At 49.1% G+C, this 21,781-nt stretch overlaps 1 protein-coding gene across 2 annotated transcripts in view; it reads left to right on the plus strand.

Moving 5' to 3' along the window:
- The window catches only part of Smoc2 (SPARC related modular calcium binding 2), a 119,119-nt gene that overhangs the window by 75,400 nt on the left and 21,938 nt on the right, over positions 1 to 21,781 (plus strand). For both annotated transcript variants that reach the window (XM_040728162.1, XM_040728163.1), the window contains exons 8-9: positions 14,312 to 14,498; positions 18,673 to 18,755. In XM_040728162.1, coding sequence (XP_040584096.1) covers positions 14,312 to 14,498; positions 18,673 to 18,755 — 270 coding nt within the window. The remainder of the gene's footprint in view (positions 1 to 14,311; positions 14,499 to 18,672; positions 18,756 to 21,781) is intronic.

Consider the following 21,781-nt stretch of genomic DNA (forward strand, 5'->3'; position numbering starts at 1 on the left):
GTAAGCCCTGCCTGGGAATTCCTTCCCTTGACATCGATCGACTGTTCTTCCCCATTGGAATTCTCATTTGCCCTGGCAGTTGCTTTGATCTGACAAGGCTGCCTAGAAGCGAGGCTACCATGATATTCACCAGCCTTGGTTTAGCTTTTGTGGGCTTTAAGGGTTTAGGGGGAAATTCCTTGAGCAGTCTTCAGTAGCAAATTTTACTATTGTGTATTATTTGGCCTTGGTTGTCCCCATGAGATTCCATAGACACCCCAGCCCCTCAGCTTAAGGAGTGGGGATTCCTTCTCATAGGCCCTGAGCTAGGGCTGAGCCCAGGGCAAGGAGCTGGAGGAGTTGGTGTCTCTTGTAGATTCTCTTTGACCTGCAGGACAGTGTCTCTGCTGTCTTACAGGGACTGTCCTCTGAGCATCCCAGGTGTCCCTCTTTCTGTCCAGTTGGAATACACGAGGAACTCACATAATTCTTAATTGGGGTGGTGGTTCAAGGTAGGGTTTCTCTGTGGCTTTGGAGGCTGTCCTGGAACTAGCTACTGTAGACCAGGCTGGTCTCGGACTCACAGAGATCTGCCTGCCTCTGCCTCCCGAGTGCTGGGATTAAAGGCGTTCACCTCCACCGCCTGGCCAACACCTTTGTTGTCTGTATCTGCGAGTTATTATGTCCACTGGATGCTTTCGGCTAAGCTGGAGAGTGTCATGTATTATTAACATTTCGCCACATAAAACAGAGCCAATCTCTGCAAATGTGGCACGTGGGGCGTGTCCAGTCACCCCGAGAGAGGGGAACTGTTGAGGGAAGGATTCTGGGAATGTGCACCCCACAGAGGCCAGGGACATCATTAAGGAATCCTGAATGGAGTAGCTCTCTCTCTCTCTCTCTCTCTCTCTCTCTCTCTCTCTCTCTCTCTCTCTCTCTCTCTCTCTCTCTCTCTCTCTTCCTCTCACCATGTCTCCACCCAAACCTTCTGAATTCATCTTGAGAACTAAGTTCTCCAAACCTCTCAGCTAAAAAGCATTTTTTTTTCCTCTTTTGCTTGGAAACTTAGAAATATCTTTTTCCTGTTTTGTCCATGTCTGTGACTCAATGAAAAAACAAAAATGTCTCTTTATTTTAGAAGTCAATTTTTAAAACTAAAAAGCATAGAATACTTTAAAAAATGCTTGCTTGGGTAGACGCTTTACTAGTTTTACTTTTTTAAAAATTGAACTGTTTTTTAAATAGTTACATTTTTTCAAAAATACTGAAATGTTTTATGATATCTAAAACCCTCTATAATTTTTTTCAGTAGCAACTTGTTCCCATCAAATTATACATGAAATTATGGGTTGAAGCAAAAGTTAATTAATAAACTACTTAAGATAGTTATCGGTGCTTCTTATTTTGCCTTGCTGTTTAAAATCTGTACCCTTTATTTCCTGTTGTGCTTTTGTCATGATTTATAAATGCACATTGACATTCTGCAGACACCCCATGGGGTACTGAAAGCCTATGAGTTTCCTAGGTACAGGATTACAGTAGATGTCTGTGCTTGGCTTTGCTTCCTCCAGTGGCCGTAGCATTCTGAAATTCCACTTACTAGGGTAAATGTAAGGCGTGAATGAAAACGGCCCCCACGGACTCCCTAGGTGGTGGAACTGTTTGGGAAGGATTAGGAGGCGTGGCCTTGTTAGAGGAGGTGTGGCCTTGCTAGAGGAGGTGTGTTGCTGGAGGAGGGCTTGGGGAAGACTCATGTCATCCCCACTGTCCTTTCTGCCTCCTGCTTGTGGATCTCGGCTGGCACTCCACCTTCCTATCACTGTGCCTTTACTATGCCATCAGAGGCTCTCATCCTCTGCAACCGTAAGCCCATTAAACTCCGTCTTTTCTAAGTTGTGTCGGTCGTAGTGTTTTATCCCATTAATAGAGAGAGCTTTCTAATCCTGGAGTTGGTACCAGGGAGTGGGCTATAGCTGTGATAGGCTGAACCATATTATTTTTTTTTCTTGACAAATTTGGAAGACTTTGGGACCTTAGGCTAGAACAGCAGAGCCACCTAAAGCCCTTTGGCATAAAGACACAGAGCTACAGGATTTGCAGTTTGCCCTGTTGGGTTTTTGCCTTGCTTTGGTCCGACATTTGTTTACGATGGCCTGCTCTCTTCTTTTAGGAATGGTGGTGTATATTCTGTGCCACTGTGTATTGGAAGTGTGCAATTTGAGTTTTGATTTTACGGGCTTGGGGTGGAGGTGGGTTATGATTAAGAGATTACTTTGAGTCTCAGAAGAGATTTTGGACTTCAGGCTTTCAAACAGTGTTGAGACCGTGAAGGACTTTTGGGACTAAATACATTTTGCATCATGACTTGGCTACAAGCCTATGAGGCGCAGGGAGTGGTTGGAATGAGGACACTGCCTCTGTGTCTTCTCATGGCCATCATGAACTCTGATCCTTTGGAGCCATACGCCCAATTAAACTCTTTCTTCTATAAGTTGCCTTGGTCTTGGTGTTTTATCGCAGCAATAGGAAAGTAACAAACCCGTGACTCACCAGCCTTTGGTGATATCAGCAACTGGGTTTTTAGTGGATTTCATGGGTTCTCCTAACTGTTTTGACTGCAATCCCCTTACAGCACTTGAGCCCAAGAACGATTCTCTGTGTTCACTCCACGTCTGGATGAGTTCCTCGGTGAGACGTCTGCTCAAAACTTTTAATTGAGTTATTTGCTTTCCTATTGAGTTTTAAGTGATCTTCCTATATCAGGGATGTATTTTGTAAATATTTTTCTCGCCGTGTGTGGCCTCTTTTTATCGTCTTTGCAGCGTCTTCCTACGAGCAGATGTTTTGGTTTGTTATTGAAGTTCAGCTTATCGGTTGATTCTGTGTTCAAGGGCTGGTTGTGTCTGAGAGTCAGCCTGCCCCCTCCCAGTCACTGATCCTCCTTGCTTTCTCTCTGCCAGGGCTCCCTTTCCCCAGCTGCCTAGGTATATAAAACAGAAATTAAGAACCAAAAATTTCCTGACGTTACATTGCTTGTTGATCATGATAAAATTTATTTTAGCACTATTCTCTGATGTGCATATACTTTTACTATTGATTAAAGGTGAAATAAAATTTGCCTATGAGTGCTATGGCTGTGCTTGTTTAGTTTTGCATAGGGCCTTGGCTGAACATGTGATACCGCGGGCTGTAGAGCACCTTGAGTGGTTTTCGGAGATGATCAATATTCTGATTTTGTAATTGTTAGTGCTGAGAATATTGCTTCTCATAAATACATGGTAAAAAAATGTTGGAAATATATTTAAGGCCGTTTCAGAAATGGTTAGGGAGTTCTGTTCTTATAAAAAGCCAATATTCACTTAACAATTAATGTATGTACATACGTATGCAAGTCTGCCCACACACACACATATATATATATATATGCCCGTATATATATGATGCTTGATTGTGTGTATGTGTGTGTATCATGAGAGTGTGTATACACATATTTATTTATTGATGAAAATTTCAGGCCGAGGAGTGATGATAGGGAAATATTCTGTCTTTTTTCCCCCATAACTAAACCCTCATGATCTATTAGAGCAGAAAGCCTTGCAATTTCCGACATCCGGCAGTCTTGGATCTGGGCCAAGTTCTTTCAGATAGTTTTCGTCGGTGTTGTGTGGTAGGATAGTGTCTTACCCAGGGTTACTGCTGCCGTGATGAAACACCATGACCGAAGGCAAGTTTGGGAGGAAAGGGTTTATCTGGCTCACACTTCCACGTCGCTGTTCATCATCCAAGGAAGTCAGGACAGGAACTCAGAAAGGGCAGGAACCTGGAGGCAGGAGCTGATGCAGAGGCCGTGGAGGCATACTGCTCACTGGCTTGCTCCCCATGGTTTGCTCAGCCTGTTTGCTTATAGAACCTAGGACCACCAGCCCAGGGTCTACCCCACCCACAATGGGCTGGGCCCTCTCACACCAATCAGTAATTAAGAAAATATCCTGTAGATTTGCCTACAACCTGAACTTATGGAGGCATTTTCTCAACAGAGGTTCCCTCCACTCTGGTGAGGAAACCTGGTGTCAAGTTGATGTAAAACTAGCCAGCACAAACGTTTCCCAAGATCACACATCAATATAAATATCACAAGCAAAACATCTCCAAAATGCTGTGGTCTTCTGCTGCAACTGGGCTGCACCTTCACAGACAGCACCCTCACTGGGCTCTCCTCGGGGACTCCAGCCCTGGCACACAGTGCCAAGCCTCAGCTTTTCAACGTGACCCCTTTGTACCACCTGAGTGACTCCTACACTACCAGGTTTGATTGTCAAACAGGAGGTACAAACTTGGCTGGCTCGGTGTACTGACTAGAGGAAACCCATCCCAGATGGCTTCCTCTTGGTGATGCTGGTCTCTCCTTAATCACCATAGATTTCTCAGCTACAGCTGACCAGCGTCAGTTGTCACAATAAAACAAAGGCTTGTAGTTCAGTGGTCCTGGGCTCTCACTGATCAGCTGATTCTTCAACTCCAGCTGACCCAGCATCACAGAGTCCTCACATACAATGGCCAGGTAGGGTTCTTGCTTCCCTCTTTAGCTTCACAAGCCGGGCCTCCATCCTCTGCACTGCTCTCAACATTCTTATCTTCAAAGCTCTGACAGAACAGGCCTCTGAGCTCCCAACACCCAAGGCTCTTGCAGCCCAAAGTCCCAAAGTCCTCACCAAAACTGCATGGTCAGGTCTGTCACGGCAATACCCGACTCCTGGTGCCAATTTCTGTCTTAGCTGGGTTACTATCGCTATGACGAAACACCATGACCAATAGCAAGTTAAAGACAAAAGGGTTGTTTTGTTTTTGTTTTTAGTTTTTGGCATATGCTTTCGGAGCATTGTCCATCACTGAAGGAAGTCAGGGGAGGAACTCAAACAGGGCAGGATTCTTGAGGCAGGAGCTGATGCAGAGGCCATGGAGGGAGCTGCTTACTGGCTTTGCTCAGCCTGCTTTCTTTTAGAACCCAGACCACCAGCCTAGGGCTGGTACCACCAACAATGGGCTGGGTCCTACACTATCAATCACTAATTAAGAAAATGCCCTACGAGCTTGAATATAGGCTGATGGTCTTAGAGTTACTATTGCTGCAATGAAACACCGTGACCAAAGCAACTTGGGGAGGGAAGGGTTTGTTTCAGGCTACCCATAACTTCCTTTTTATTTATTTAATTAATAGATTTAATGTGGCTCTGTTGTGTGTGTGTGTGTGTATGTGTATGTGCATTGGACACACACACATGCCAGGGCATAATTACCTACATAGATCAGGGTACAACTTACTGGAGTGGGTTCTCTCCGTCCACCCCAGGGGTCCTGTGGGTCAGCTCAGTGTGGCTTCGCAGCCAATGTCATGGCCCCCTGAGCCGTCTCATTAGCTCCTTTGTCTCATTTTTTAAGGCCACTGTTTTAGAGAGGTGGCACCCTCTGACCTCTGACAGGCAGGAGCCTCTTGTCTGCTCTGCTATCAGTTCACTATAGCAGGAAAGCCAGTGACCTCAAGGCTGGGCTTTTCCATGTGAGCTCCTGAATACAAGACAAAAACCACTGTTTCCTTAACTTCCTTCTGACAGGGCCAGTTTCCTAACTCTGTAGAGTTTTCAAGCAGTGTTTCCTCCTACATAGAACGTTCTTCGCAATTTGTTCTTCTCACTAAACCCTAAAGGTCCTGGGACAGAAGTCTCAGAGCCAGAGCTGGGCTGGTTCACTTGATGAGACTCTTTCCCCGGGGCAGCCATGGCCTAGCACACAGTGCTGGTGTGTGACCTCTGGGTGGGACTTGGTGACAGAGGGGTAGGGCTCGGAAACACCAGTGAAGAGCCAGGGTTCATGAGGTCAGAGTGAGAGATGGCTAAAAGTTGCCCAGCCCGGCTCTCCGAAGCTGGTGTGATTACCTCCGAGGGGTAGAAGAACCAAGGATATTTCAACACAGGCCCCTTGGTAGACAGCAGGGACAGTGGGATATTAGTGTAGGATTTCCTCGGCAGACATCGGAGCCCACGGAGACACCAGCAAGAGAATGCTGGGAGAGATTACTGCAGTTCAGTAGCATCTGTGAACATTCTTTTTTTTCTCTCTCTTTTTATACTTTTTTTTTTTTTTTTGGTTTTACGAGACAGGGTTTCTCTGTATTGTTTTGGAGGCTGTCAGTCCAGCCTGGCCTCGAACTCACAGAGATCCGCCTGCCTCTGCCTACCGAGTGCTGGGATTAAAGGCATGTGCTACCACCACCCGGCTATACTTTTTAAAAATTTATTTATTTCTTGCATTCCAATCCCAGTTCCCCCTTCCTCCTCTCCTCCCATTCTCCCCACTTCCCCCCTCTTCCCATCTTCTAGGAAGTCTACTAAGTCTGTCCCATCATCACCTTGAGGCAGGACCAAGGCTCCTCTCCACCCCCACACCCCTGTGTCTAGGCTGGGCAAGGTATCTCTCCATATAGAGTGGGCTTCACTAAATCAGTTTGTGGATTAGAGTTAGATCTTGGACCCACTGCCAGTGGCCTCATACATTGTCCCAGTCACACCATTGTCACCTATGTGAAGGGAGTGTAGTTTGGTCTTATGCAGCTTCCCCGTTTGTCAGACCTGAGTCAGTGATCTCTCACTATCTCGGGTCGGCTGATTCTGTGGGTTTCCCCATCATGGTCTTGACTCCTTTGTTCATGTTATCGCTCCTCCCTCACTTTGACTGAACATTCTTTAAGGTCGGTCTGTATTTCAGTTTGGTATGATGCTTCTCTTCCCCTTACAAGGTACAGAATCAGGGCTTCAATCTGGGGCCCTACTCGCTGAGCAGTGTCAGCTCTAATTTTGAGTCTAGAGAACCTGGATTTAAGGTATTTTATCCGATCTCTTTTTTTTAATATTTGTGGGGGTGAGTATATTTTTTTTGGTGCAAGTGAGCCGCTTTGCCTGGCTTGTCTTTTAAGGGTGCTCTCGTAGAGGGAGGTGTTGGCATTTTGGCTCCATCCCAGGATTGTGCACCCCAAGGATTTCCTGGTTCTATGCTCTCCTGCAGGATGCCAGTCCTGTGGGAGCCTGGCTCTCCTCACTGATGGGATACAGGCTCTAACACACACCTCCTCTGCACACGTATGCTCAGTATCAGCCTGGCGTGTGTGTTGGCCATGACGGCTATGAGCCTAGATGTGAAAGCCAAGCCTAAAGTCTCCCAGGATTGTATTTTTCTGCCAGTCGTAATCACATCCTGAGCATGGGAAAAACCAGGCGTTATGATCCTATTTTGGTCTTTGTGTGTGTGTGCCTGTGTGTGTGTGTGTGTGTGTGTGTGTGTGTGTGCCTGTGTGTGTGCGCATGCCTGTGTGTATGTGCCTGTATGTGCCTGTGTGTGCGCGCGCATGCCTCTGTGTGTGTGTGTGTGTGTGTGTGTGTGTGTGTGTGTGTGTGTGTGTACATCCAAGTTTACACTGCCCAAGCTGGGTTCCCCAGGCACCTTTTCCCCCTCTGCTCACTCCCGTATGTCATTTCTAGCAAACCAGTTCTGAATTTATTTTTTCTCTTCCCTTCAACTTCTTTGATCATCTCATATAGTTTTTTGTATAATTGGAAAGGGTAACCACAAAGAGATTCCATGACTGATGAGGACAGCATGTCTAAAAATTAAGCGCTGTAATCAGTTCTAGGAAAAACTGAAAACCCACATAGAGAGAAGAAACCTTTGGCACGTGCAAACGTCGCTGATTTCACCGTGATCTCAGAGCTCCTCAGAAACTCAAATTATGGGGCCTCGCCTCTCCCCAGACCTGTGGGTCAGAAACCTGGGCAGGAAGTGGACAGCCTCGGGACAGCTCTGATGTCCCGTGGGCTCACGGCTGGTGCCTTTCCTTGAGGTCACTGGGTGTTGGAAGTTCCACTATGGCCCTAGTCAGAGTTGGTGGATACCCACAGTCAGTAATAATCATCACAAGACTGAAGACCAGCTCTGTGTGAGAGAGGGTGACAGGTACTGGGGTTTCATTCAGCCCCACCTGGCCCTACCTGTGGCCTGCCTCCCTTCAGACTTGACATGCCACCTTCCTGCGTATCCCTGCTTCTCACCCACACCCCGCCTCATGCCATGCCCTGCCTGAGCCCCTTGACATCCCACCCCTGCCCACGTCAACTACCTCACCTGTGACGTGTGCTGCCAGTCAGGAATCACATACATGCCAAAGAGGGAATAGACGCTTCCAGAAACAAGTCCTGAGGGTTAAGGGAGACATTTTCTGAGAGGGTCCAGAAAGTGTCTCAAGAAGACATGAGGAGGCTGGGAGACTTGAGTCCTACTCCCTACACACACGCAGCAGTATTCCTGTGCAGCCAAGCATGGGCAGTTAGTTTCTCTGCACGTGCCGATGCAGGGTTCCTGTAGGGGGCTGAGAGTATGTGCAAGTGGGACCCTCGTGTTTCCACTCCTTCGCCGGGAGTGCCTCTCGGAGCATGCGCGGGCAGTGTGCTGAGCCTGTGTAGGCCTTCTACTGCAGACGTGCACAGGCACTGAAGGCTCATATGCTACGCAAAGGTGCCCAGTAGGAGAGAACAGTCAGCTCCACCAGTAGCTTCAGAACCCACGGCGACGGGAAGGAGAGATTGAGCCCGGATTCGCTCCTGAAATCAGGGAGAGGGCCTGCAGTGTGCTGCCAGGAGGCAGTGTGGGCTCAGCCAAGGAAGGAAGGCTCTTCCAGCCTTTCCAGGGTTGTGGTCTTCATAGCCACCAGGGCCTTACTTAACACAGGTCATTGTAGGTAGGCAAACCAGTCCACACACGCATCAGATTAGCAAGCAAAATGCAACTACAGTGTGTGTGTGTGTGTGTGTGTGTTTGTGTGGGGAGGTGGATATCAGGCCAGCCAGTGGTAGCAGGATTTCAGGGGCCACCATGATGTTTACCATGGAAGCCCAGGAACTCAGGGGATTCTGGCCTCCCTGACTGTGTGGGACCAAGTCCAGAGGGAACAAAGCTAGACCATCACCATGGTGCGATTTCACATCGGCTTTTATCCAAGTCCACCGGACACGGAACGGAGCAGGAACGGCCCGCTCTGGTGGTTGTTTCTCTTTCTCACTTCTTCATGAGAACCTTCCCTCGAATAAAAACCATCACTCTGGGGGCCTGCAGCGTCAATATATATAAAGGGAACGTGCACACAGAAAGCCAAACTTGGAGATGATGGCCATCGGTGGCTCGTTCGTACTCTGAAGCTCACGGAGAGAATTCGTTGCTCAGCGCAGAGTGGTGAAGGGCAACAGCATGTCTTCTTGGAAGAACACAAGGCAAGATTGCGTGTGCACGGGGACTGTGTACCGGGCAGCTCTGCCCTTCATGGCATTCTGTGTCATCAGATGTGAGCTGCTGGCCACTGTGAAAAAAAATGCCAAGACAGGACAAGGAAGTTTGGGGGCTTCCTTAGTAATGGGCTTTGTTTAACTACGAGTGTGAAGCCCTACGGGCAGATGGTCTCATCTCCAAAGCTTCGAGGGAATACTTGGGTAAGCGTGCATGGCCTCTGGAAGGCCTGAGCCTGTGCCTTGCTGCCCACAGTGGATGCTACTCTATACCTCTGGGGCGTGGCCTCCACTGACAGTAAGGGCCTCCCCATGAAGGCATCTGCTGTTCTGAGCCCAAACACCCTACATGACTTTTCACTGCTGGAGGCTTTCTTACACGTCGATGTAAAGAAGGTTCTTTCATTTCTGAGGTGTTGTTTTTGAGATTAGAACAGTGGTTTTGAGAGTCAGTATTGAGATATATATCTCTATATCCATTCTTCCCTCTCTGTGATATATACATACAACTCTATATAATTGCATACAGTATATATAGTACTTTTTCACTTTATCTGTGCTTTTTTTAAATTTCAACTCATAGGTAAGCAATTTTAAAAGTCAGGCTGGGACCTTTGGGAAGATCCTGTGTTCCTTCTTTCCTCGGCTGTTACATGAACTTCTGCTTTAATTTCTCCTGGATGTGTGTCTAGGATGGGATAGAGGTCTCAGCACAGGGTCTGCTGTGAGGGGACCCCGAGAGACCCTCAGTTCCTACACGTCCCACCAACATTTGGTGTCAGTGTTTTTAATTTGGAGCATGCATGCGTGTGACATCTCAGTGACGTGATAGTTGCCGCTTTCGTGATGGCTAATGGTGATGATGCCCTCTTTTTCTTCTTTGAGCGTTTATTGCTTAGTTGATGGCTTGCTTTCTGAAGTCTCAGTGAGTTTCAGATTGGGCTATTTGTGGTCTTATTGATGTAAAGAGCTGGGGGTCTTTGTCAGATGTGTGTATTGGGAACATTCCCCCCAATCTGTGGTTTCCTTTTACTTTTTAATTGCATCTTCTTGTTGATTGCTTTAAATTTTAATGAAGTCTAATTTGCCCTGTTTTCCCTTCTGTGGTCAGTCTGTCCGAAAGACAAGCTGGGGGCAGTGACATGGTGGGGTGCTCCTAATGCTTATTTTTAGTCTCTGCATTTCAGGTTTTGTATTCATGTCTCTCTCATCTCATATAATTATCACGCAGTGTATGTCTATTCTCTTTAATGGGTCCCACGGCCATCCTGATGGCTCCACTGTCATTTCTTGGGAGAAGTTTCACTCCCCTGTGAGTCGCCCTGGCCCTTTGTCAGCATCGATGAAGTAAACATTCCAAGTCCGTTGCTGGTGGACTCCTCATTCTTCTCCATCCCTGTCTTGGCTGTCATATCCCACTGTCTGGGTGAAAGGTTTTATAGTGCCTTTTCAAACGCAGCAACATTAGCCCCCTAACCACGGAGCAAAGCTTCAGGCTTTATTTAGGTCTTTGGGCTTTCCATATTCATTTTAGAGTCCATGTGTCAGCTTCTACTGAAGGGTTTCTGCAGATTTTGATAAGAAACATATAACGTCAGCTCATTAATGTAGAGAAATTGACTCGATAATGCTCCCAAGTCTTGGACCCATCTACATGCCGTACCCCTCTCCTCTCTCCACTTATTCAGTTAGAAGGGTCCCCCCGCCCCCCGCAGTGGGACCAGGATCTGTCCCTGATGCATGAGCAGTGGCTCTTTGGAATCAATTCCCTACAGTAGGATGCTTTGCTCAGCCTTGATGCAGAGGGCTGGGGAAACCTGGTCCTGCCTCAGCTTGATGTGCCATGCTTCCCATGGGAGACCTTACCTCATCTGAGTAGAGATGGGGGAGGAGCGGATAGGACATTGGGGAAGGTGGGGGGAGTACGGTACCCTGACCACCTCTGAAAGGGTTATTGAGCTTTGCCTGCAGTGTTCTCTCCAGTTTTGCAGGAGAGTAGTCAATCCTCTTCCCCAAGACGTGTGTGGTTCCACTGACAACCCCTTTTCTGAGGCAGTGCTGCTAGCTCAGGCTGATGCAATAACGCTTCATGGATGATGTCACTTAGAAATAACCCAAGGCTATTTCCTACAGTTTCAGAAGCCTCGTAGTAGTTTAACTTCAAATATACAGGCTCGTTTGTTTCCGGAGACCTAATTTCTGGTCTATAGGTGACACCTTCTTGAAATGTCTTCACGTGGTGGAAGAGGCTCTAGCTTCTGCCCTGTGACCCAATCACCCCCAAAGATCCTGTTTCCTAGTTCCATCATCTTAGAGGTGAAGGTTTTGGTTTGTGATTTGGGGGCATACACAGTGCACATACACACACACACACACACACACGCACACACGCACGCACGCACGCGCATGCACGTGAGACTACCCTTTACATTAGCAGGCTGAAGTCTCATGACCAGGTAAATCCAGAATCCAGATTCATATTCCACAGTTTTCTCCATGATTTTCTCATCTTCTTTTTTTTTAACTGAGTCAAATTTTTAGAAGGATTAATTCAAAGTTGAGTAATAAAATGCTTTTACTCTGATAATCAGGTTTACTTGATTTCTTCTTCAGACCCAACTTAGAGATAAATAAAAAAGATAGAAGTGAATTAGTCCTACCAGGTCTAACTAACTGTGGATTAAGGTAACTGTGATGAACATTACATTTAACATTGCATTTATTTTTACAGTGTAGCAGGAACTCCAAGAGTGGCCTGTGCAGATCTCTGCAGTGGTCAGGGCCTGGGAGGAGCGAGGAGGGGAGATGACCACATTACGAATTGCTTTCTTACTTTGCCTTCTATTTATAAAGGTCTTACTCGTTTATTAAAACATTCTCTGCCTTCATGGTCGCTTATCCTACAAGAGAATGTGATTGCATCTTTTGGTAGCCTTGAATTTCCAATATGCAAGCAGATTGTCAAGTGTCAGCTCCAGTTATCTTCACCACCCTAACGTTCTTACGAACTGGGTTTCATCTGACTTGGCCAGAGTAGCTTTGATATTTTTACAATATGTGCAACAAATTTTAGAGTTTTTTTTAATTCAATCAATTTCATTTTGCTTATGAGGCTCTTTCAAATATGACATAAATTTCTCATAGGGACATTTCAGAAAATTTTCCATTACCGGTCCCATAGACACAGTATGTCCTTGGAATGGAGCACCAAAGATATTTTGTGGCCAGATAATCACACTGTACATTCTACAGAACTAATGAAAAATTTGAAGACGTGCCAAGCAAACCTTAGCTAAACTGGAGAGGCCTGCGTTGCCAAGCTATGCATACAGCCCAGCTGCTGCTCCCATAGGCCATTCCATTTACTCTCACAACGATGGCCCAAATGGTTCCACAGAGAGTGTCAACCGTCTTCGAAGATAGTAGCCTCAAACCCCGTGGTGCTTGGCCCCCTTGAATGGCTATCACAGACTTGAAGGGATTTGGGAAGAAAGGCCAGTGAGTGTCGATTTTTGTTTCCTGCCAGCTTCCTGGTGGTAGACGGGTAAAGGCTTCATCAAGATGCCCATCAGGCCCAGGGACATTTCATTTGTGTCCCTGCATTTGTTAGGTGCACCTAGAGCGTATACAGAGAGTGAAGACCTCATGGGAAGCAGTAACAAGACATCAGCCAAGGCCCAGTTCCTTTTGTTCTTAGTGAGCTTGAATGATCCCCACACGCTGAGCTTATCCTGGAGATGTCTGTCTGGACAGATGCTCAGTTTAGCTTCCTTTGTTGTCCTTTTCAAGAGCAGCATGGGGCGGGGGCTGTCAGCAAGGTGCCTCTCTTCCAGTTAATGTACACAGAGCTGTGACTTTTAGATATCTAGAAACTGCGTTTGGTAACGTAGTCAATCAGTTAACAGATCATGGGAGCACGTACAGGATTGGCCTCAGAATCACCGAGCGAGCTAACATCTGTGCGCCTGTCCACGGTTTGGTGTATCTAGAGACACCAGTGGGCACGTGATGAGTATTCTTTCAGCCCTGCAACAATGAGAAAAGTTTGCGTTTACAAAACCTAGTCCGAGGTCCAGTTTGTGCCTGCAATCTCTGGTCTTAAGAGCATCACCCGGGCTAGGCTCTGCCCTTTGTACCACACCTGCCACCTGTGGCTGGGGCAGCCCTGAGGCAGAAGCCCTCGCCCATCAGCTCCCTCCCATCTTCCTCTGACATCACCGTGTTCATGAACGCCTTGTGACAGTAGCCGGTGCCTTCAGAGCAGGCCTAGACACAGTCATCATGCCCCGCTTGCCAAGTTGCAGAGATTTTCTCTTGTGTGTGATGCGCTTAGCCTGATGTGTGTGATGCGCTTAGCCTGAGTGGAGCCTTTCCTTGCTGCCCTCTGTCTCAGCAAGACTGCATGTGGCCACTGTAGGTCTTTGGTTCTTTTTCACTTACTGGTTTAAGCCCCATTTGTACTGTTGGGTGTGGCGATATCTTGCAACTAGGAAAGCAGGTGTGTGTGTGTGTGTGTGTGTGTGTGTGTGTGTGTGTGTGGTTGTGTGTGCACGCACACGCCCGTTTATTTGTCTGTCTTTTGGCAGGTGCCCCTTGGTTGTAAACTAGTGCTAGCTAAGGACAAAGAAGAAACTGAGTCTGTAGCCTGAGAAGAGATGACCTTGCACACTCTAGTAGTCCATGCTCCCTGCAGGGAAGCAGGTGTTTCCTGCAAGGGAACCTGGGAACAATAACGAGTGTTTCTCAGGGAGCGTCTGTGGGCTTAGGGGCATGTAGTATGGCCACCTGAAAGGAATCACATGTCCTTGTCCTGCTGCATGAAACACCCCAGCCTCACGGAGTGCGGCTGAGGAGGTAGGAGGGGTCCTCTTCCCTATCCTCAGGCCCGGTTCCCACTGCAGTGCTGGTACAGCACACAGCGTCGCTTAGCTGCGACTGTGCGCCCTCCCGTTACCAAGGCTGGCTCCCTACGCCTGCTCACCGCCTGTGCGTTCCTTTCCCTACAGCTTCCTCCTGTGACCAGGAGCACCAGTCAGCTCTCGAGGAGGCCAAGCAGCCCAAGAATGACAACGTAGTGATCCCTGAGTGTGCACACGGAGGCCTCTACAAGCCGGTGCAGTGTCACCCGTCTACTGGTTACTGCTGGTGTGTGCTGGTGGACACCGGGCGGCCCATTCCCGGGACCTCCACAAGGTAAAGGGTTCCGCCAGGAGAACTGAACGCCACTCCCCTCCTGCCGCCCTGCTGTGGGCTCACCTCGGTGTCATACTTGCCTGCGGGTGACAATCACACAGGGACGCTGTCCTCTGTTCCCCGTGCTTGCACTGGTTAGGAAGTGTGGCTGCAGCCCTGGGAAGGGAAGCGTTATCTTTAGCAGTCAAAGGCCACCAAGCACAAAGCAGAGAAGGGTGGCTCTAACAAGGACATTTCGCATGGGGCACCAGTGGGCTCCTGCCAGCTGCAGCCTTGGCCCCACCCCACACTTTCTAGCCTAGAGTAGAGGCCTCCCTGACAAATGTTTTCTTAGAGCTGGCCAACGAAAATCCTTGCACAGTCAAAACCAGTCTTGCACACTCCTCCAGCTGGCTCTGAAACAATGAGACCAGCATTGGCAATGCTGTCCCCAGAGAACCCAAGAGCAGTTTAGGCTGTGACGGAGTAGAAAGTCAGGCACTCTCTTGCCTCTGTGTAGATGTTCCCTGAGTTTCGGGCAAACAGGACAACCTCAGCTGGAAGGGCTGTTCAGATGGTTTTCCTACCTCTGAGCTATCCTTCCTTCCATCCACTAAGCAAAAGCCAGGACAGGGTGTTAGATCTGTTGGGGCTGGAGTTATAGGCAGTTTTCTCCTATCCACTAAACAAAAGCCAGGACAGGGTGTTAGATCTGTTGGGGCTGGAGCTGTAGGTAGTTATGGGATGCCATGTGGATGTTGGGAACTGAACCTGTGTCCTCTGCAAGAGCAGCTAGTGATCTTATTAGCATTTCTCCAGCCCCAAGGGAGTTTTATCTTCTTGACAGTGAGAGCAACCTTTCCCACTGAACTGAGGGACCTGCCCAATTGCGGTCTCATCCCCAGGCTGTCACCAGCCCTGCCAAGGAAGGGAGTCATTTACCATGCTTCCCCCACTGAGCACCAGGTCAAGGTCAGGTTCTAGTGAGCAAAAGCGATGACGCCACCAGCAGCATCCAACCGTCCTGTGCACAGAAGGTGACACCAAGGTGGAGATTAGTTTAGAGGTGGGCAAGAGGCAGGACAGCCTTCCTAGTCCCTGCCTGGCCAGCCTTTCCAGTCATGGGAGGGTACAATGGCCTGGGGAAGATGAGCCCGAGGGGCAGAGGTAGCGTGTGGGGTGCAGAGGGTCCAGCTGCAACAGGGACAGCTGAGAGCAGAGTCAGGCTTAACACATCCCACAACGGGCTCTTGATGGGCAGCGCTGGCCTCTGCTGTTGCGCTTGGTCAGTGGTGGTGAGAACACGTCCTGGTTTCCCTCCCTTCATTTCTCCTTTCAGTAAACACTCGGGTGATTTGGATGCCCCCAGTGTCCCAGCCATCGTGTGGAAGATAGGGACTTGGTGAATGGGGAGGATAAACACCGGGGCTTCCAGAGTGAGGCAGCAGGGTGTCGGTGACAGAATGGGTCTGTGGCTAAAGCCTACGTGAGGAAATGTTTTTGGATGATGGCAAATCTGAAGGGCACTGAGCAAGAACAGGGGCTCGGGGCACAGAGAAACAGAGGAGCTGGGTGAGGCCCCCTGAGATTATGATGCTGGAGTGAGATGGGCAGGATGCAGGGAGTAAGGTGTGCAGGCCACACGGTGAACCCCAGAACCATGACCAGAAGGGAGAACATCACCAGGCATCCTGTGCACAACACTGAGCAAGACAAAGAGGGTTGCTGGAGTTTCTCGTTCCGCCAGGTCCCGCTGCTGCCTCAGCCCCAAATAAGCACACAGATGCTATATTAATTATAAAACTGTTGGCCAATGACTAGGGCTTCTTACTGGCTAGCTCTGTCTTAACTATTAACCCATTCCTGTTAATCTATGTATTTCCACGTGGTCTTGTCTTCCCTGAGAAGGGTCCGGACCTGTTAGTCCTTTGTGGTCTACATGGTGTCTCTCCAGGTCTCCCTCTGCCTACTTTTCCCAGAATTCTCCTTGCCTCCTAGTCTTGCCTATCTTCCTGCTTCTACTGGCCAAGCAGTGTTTTATTCATCAACCAATAGGAGAAACACATATGCAGAAGGACGTCCCCGTCACAAGGGTGGGGCAGGCCTCCTGGGAAGCCCTGGTTTGGACTTGCCCTAGATAGAGCTCACTCAGCATTTACTTTCCCTGTCTTCTTCTTCCATACTTCCCCATGAGGACTCCTTGACCTTAGAAACCAGGGAGCTACAGATGTCAAACGCTTTGCGGCTCATAAGTCACCTCTCTGTCCTCGTGAGCCACAAAGGAATAAGGTGCTTCTGTTGTGGGCTTGAGTCAAAGTCACAGGCCCCGGGCCGCCGACGTCATCCTTGCAAAGCTGACCTTCCCTCCAGAGCAGACTGGCATTGGGGTGGTGGCTCTCGCAGGGTCTCCTGCCCCTTGGGACCCAGACTGACACTCTGACCATATTTTGTGTGACTCTGCCTGGAGTTGGGGGGACGCCTGTCAGGCTCTGCTGCCAGGCCCGGTGGCACTCGGGCTGGAGGAGGGCAAGGTCTCTTCCTGGCTGCTGGCCAATGGCAGCAGGGGTTTGGAGGGGGCTATTGGATTCCGCATGCAGGCTGGCAGCCAGCCGCTCCATTAGCGCCAGAACAGGCTTCCCTCTCGCCTTTGTGAGCACTGGCTCAGGGTTTGTCCACCCAACTGGTACTGCTGCAGTCTGGCCTTGAGACAGCCTCCGTTTGTGACCCCCCCCCCCCCAGCGCTCTGCACAGTGGCTGCGTGCACGCAGCCGTGTGGTCGTGAAATTGCACTTCTCCGCGGCCTGGTATCTGATGGGCAGACACAGCCAGGCAATGGTCTCCGTCTTTCCCTTGTGTGAAATAAGTTGCTGTTGAAAAGAACTGAGGTTGTTGCAGCCAAGTCCGCCTTGGTAAACCCACGAGCCCCTCTCCAGATGGCCATTTCCACACCGGCAAGCTCTTTCCCGGTGCCCTTTCAAACGAGCAGAACACGGTCACTTCAACACGCAACTCAAATTTCAGTACCACTGTTAAGGCCCCCTCACGATAGCTGAGCCCCAAGCGGGAGCAAAGATCAAACAAGTTGGAATGGCAAGGCGAATGGCCTGGCTCTCAGGCTGTGTGAATGACAGGGACACTGGAAAGGAAGCTCAGCTCTCTGGTGCTGTAAATACGGTCTGTGGACCCACATAGGATGGGGCTGCTGGCTTGGGGCCTCTATACTATGGTGAGCTGGTGCTCACTTTTCTATAGGTCACAGGTCACAGACCTACCTTACCCCTGACCCCACCCCCACCCCAGGCACTGCCTGGCACCTGCAATGAAAATCTGCTACCCAGGGCATTTATTCTCTCTAGACTTATTGTCACTCAGGGATAGCGGTTAAGGACTGCCCAGGCAGCCATTGGCATTCCTCATTGTCTTCAGATGCGTTTCAGCTCCAAGCAGAAGGCATGGGCAGACATTCTGAGCCATTCTAAGAGCAGAGAGAACCTATAATACCTTCTTCCCTCCCTCCCTCCCTCCCTCCCTCCCTCCCTCTTTCCTTCCTTCCTTCTTTCCTTCCTTCCTTTCTCCCTTCCTTCCTTCCTTTTTTCTTTCTTTCTCCCCCTCCTTCCCTCTCTCTCTCCCCCCTCTCTCTCCCCCCTCCTTCCTTCTATTTTCTTCTTAAACATTCGAACAAATTTTTGTAGCTCCACAGGCTGTATTGAGAATTAGACAGTCTTTCAATGGTAGATCACTGTGAGCCCTGAGTTCTGATCCTGGCTCCTTTCTGAAGACAGTCAAGCGGCCGAACCCTTGCCCCATGCGGCCTCACAATCCTCGCTCCGGTGCATTTGAAAACCTTCCAGGAGACTGCTGAGCAGGACACTTGCTTTTCATAAAGTCACAAATCAGAAGATGGGTTAGGTGGAGTGTTCAGGAACCAGTAGACAAGAGTCTACTGGGACTGGGTCAAAGCCAGGCCATGTGAGGTGAGCTGTAGGCCTCTTTGTCCTGTGGACTGTGCATGTACGTTGATCTAGGGACGTTCGCTCAAATCACCCAGGGGCTAAACCACTGTGATGCTAGGATGGATCTCGTGGAACGTTCTGGGGCTAAAGCTGTACGTAGCGCGTTAGATGTGAGAAACTGGAGACGACACCAACTCAGGTTTTAATCCCCACTCTTTTTTCTCTTGTCCCCTGGCTCCTAGGTATGAGCAGCCCAAGTGTGACAACACAGCCAGGGCTCACCCCGCGAAGGCCCGGGACCTGTACAAGAACCGGCCCCTGCAAGGTGAGTACAGCATCCGTGGGTTCAGGCAGCTCTGTGACCACTCAGGAACACATGTAACATGGGATGAGGAAGCTGGGACTTCTGTTTTCCCGTGGCCTGCTGGACACTTGTCTTGTAGCTCCACCGAGAGTCTGAATGCCAGCAGACGTGGGGGCCCATGTAAGAGACAGGTGAGAGGCTGGGCGTTGGTGGCACACGCCTTTAATCCCAGCACTCGGGAGGCAGAGGCAGGCGGATCTCTGTGAGTTTGAGACCAGCCTGGTCTACAAAGTGAGTTCCAGGACAGCCTCCAAAGCTACAGAGAAACCCTGTCTCGAAAAACCAAAAAAAAAAAAAAAAAAAAAAAAAAAGAGAGAGACAGGTGAGAGGCACTTGCGGATCTCAGAGCTAACGCAGGTTTGACAATGTGGAAAGGGCTGCTGGTATAAGACCAGATTACGTGTGAGAAGAAAGAGAAGGTGTCTCTAAAGTGAGCCACCGCCACAAAACTCTGAGGCGTCTCTGCAAGGCCTCCAGTTACTCTGTGAGGGACGGGCATCCTGATGTCTCTCTTCATCGAGCTGGCGTTTGAAGCCGACAGTGGGCTTGAATGAACACAAACCCGTCTGTGTCCCAAGTGAGCTCAGCTGCAGGGGCTGTTTGAGATTACACGGAGAGTAGATTTAAACTCACAACCAATCAGAGCTTTTTAGCTGGAAGACGCTCCTCGGGTGCTTGGTTTCCTCAGGAGGCACACAAGCGTCCGCCTATGAGGAACAAGGGCCTCGGCAGACACTGATGTCACCGGTGAACTCGATGCCGTAAGCACCACGTTTGGAAGACGCTTGCTGCTTTGTTCTGTCTGGTTGTTTGCACTATAAGTGTCTGTAGACTATACATGTTCAGCCGGAGACTGCAGGCTCTGACTGCCATTCTGTTGTGCCCTCCGTGCCAGGCAGGACTGGTCTGGTCTGGTCTCCTCTGGTCAGGCCAAGTCCTCTTGTAGTAATTCTCTGTGCTCCCTTCATAGTTTGGACCGTATTGACAGAGAGGGGGTTCCCACTCCCTGTCATAGGTTCAGGAACCTGTGGGTGACATCTTCAGGGCATCATGTTCCTCTCTGTGAATAGCTTCCTGCTTCCTCTTCTCACTTCCTCTTTCTGCTTCCTGCTTCCTGGGTCAGGGCTGAGACACAGAGGATGAGGTTCAGGGCAAATCTGGCATAGATATCCTGACTGGGAACTTTGCACATGAAGGCTATGTTCTTAGAGACCTCTCAGCAGGTCCAGAGGCTGTCTGGCCTAAAGAGTTCTCTCCCACAAGTATCTGGCCTCTAAAATCTGATTTTCTTTTGAGGTAATGCTCATGTACAGCCTGCTGACTTCCATCTCCCTGTGCAGTTGCGAATGGCCTTGAATTTCTGGTCCTCCTGTTTCTACCTCCACAGGAACTGGGGTTGTTAATTTGTTCCAGCATGTAGGCTGAAGTCAGATTTTTGTATCAGTGGACAACATGGTTTTTAAAAGATACACTTGCTGGATTTGATTAGCCCTTATCATATCCTATAGAATTTCATTATGTCCTCTGGTCCCATTGCCTACCTTGAGGAACCCAAGACTTATGATTAATACAGTACCCCACGGCTTCTAAGCACTCTGGCTCTCCCCCTGTGAGTAGCATGTATTACTGCCCAGTGAGGCTTCCATGTGCTCCTTCCACGGTGGGATTTCACACTTTAGGTGGCTACTGTTCTCGTCTCAAAGACTGGGTTGGTAGTTGATTTGGTGAGAACCCATGGCCATCACTCCGGAGAGCATGACAGGTATCATCGTTTGGCCCTGTCTGACAGTCCGAAGAAGTTACTCAGGGAGCAAGCATTCAGCACGGAGAAGGAGTCTCTGTGAGGGCCAAGGCAGCTACTGCACATTTCTGGCATAAGGAGGAAAGGGCTATGACTCCTCGCAGTGGAGACACCGCCTCACCATCCCTCAGCAAGCCCTGGGGTGGCCAGCGGCTCTGCAGTCCCAAGATGTATGTTTGGGAGAGTGCTGCTCACGGCCACTTAATAGCTCTCGTTATTTGGAAATTATTACCCTTATTAGGAGAGAAATCAGGAAAGCCTTAAATTAACTACAAGAAAGAGGCTCTTCTTTGTGAGGAGGAGAAATTTATTTTTCTCTCTCTCCGCAGTAACCCAGTAGGGCCTGGGTAGGGGAGGCTGTATGTGGCCTGAGGGGTGAGTTTCCTTCTCTGGAGTGGGGAGGGTAGCTGATCCTGGAAGTTTACTGCTTCTTTAGTCCTCAGAGCTCTTTTCACCCAGTGATAGGAGGAAGAGGGGCAGGGGTGTGTCCTCTCTACTTGGCAGCCTACAGCAATTACAGGTGTAATTATAGCCCTTGGCTCAAATGCAAACCCTCAAGCCACCTTCAATCTATCCCTCTCAAGCAATGTTTTAGCACCGTTTTTAAATTGCTTCAAAATTAATTATGACTTTCTGAGGCAGCAGAAAATGATCCTCACCTCGCCCTGGATATAGCTTAGCTTGCTTCCCAAAGGTAATTAGGCCCCAAGCTGTGGATTCTCACCAGGTATCGCATGGCGTGTGGGGAGGTTGGTGTCTGCCTTTCTTGCACAGTGATGGGCAGACAGCAGACATCACCTTCTACAGCCAGAGGAGTCCACGACAGTGGGAGATGTCGATGGCTCTCTTTCAAAACAACAAACGTCAACGTCCACAATTTCTGCTTGTCAGACTAAGTGCTGAGCTCAGACACGAGTCGACTGAGAAAGAACAAGGTGCTTTTATGCTTATTTATTTATTATTCCTTTAAAGAAAAAAAATTTTTTGAGACAGGGTCTGGGTTAGCCTAACGATGACCTTGAACTTGTTATGTAATGAAGGATCGCCTTGAACTCCCCATCCTCCTGCCCGCCCTCACCTCCTGGGTTCTAAAATGACGGACATGAGCTGTCTCACCTGGTTTATGTGGTTCCCGAGAACCCAGCCCAAAGCCTCCTGCATGCTAGCCAGGCATTCTGCTAATGGA

The sequence above is a fragment of the Mesocricetus auratus genome, unplaced genomic scaffold, assembly GCF_017639785.1.
Source record: "Mesocricetus auratus isolate SY011 unplaced genomic scaffold, BCM_Maur_2.0 Super-Scaffold_100018, whole genome shotgun sequence".
NCBI classification, from domain to species: Eukaryota; Metazoa; Chordata; class Mammalia; order Rodentia; family Cricetidae; genus Mesocricetus; species Mesocricetus auratus.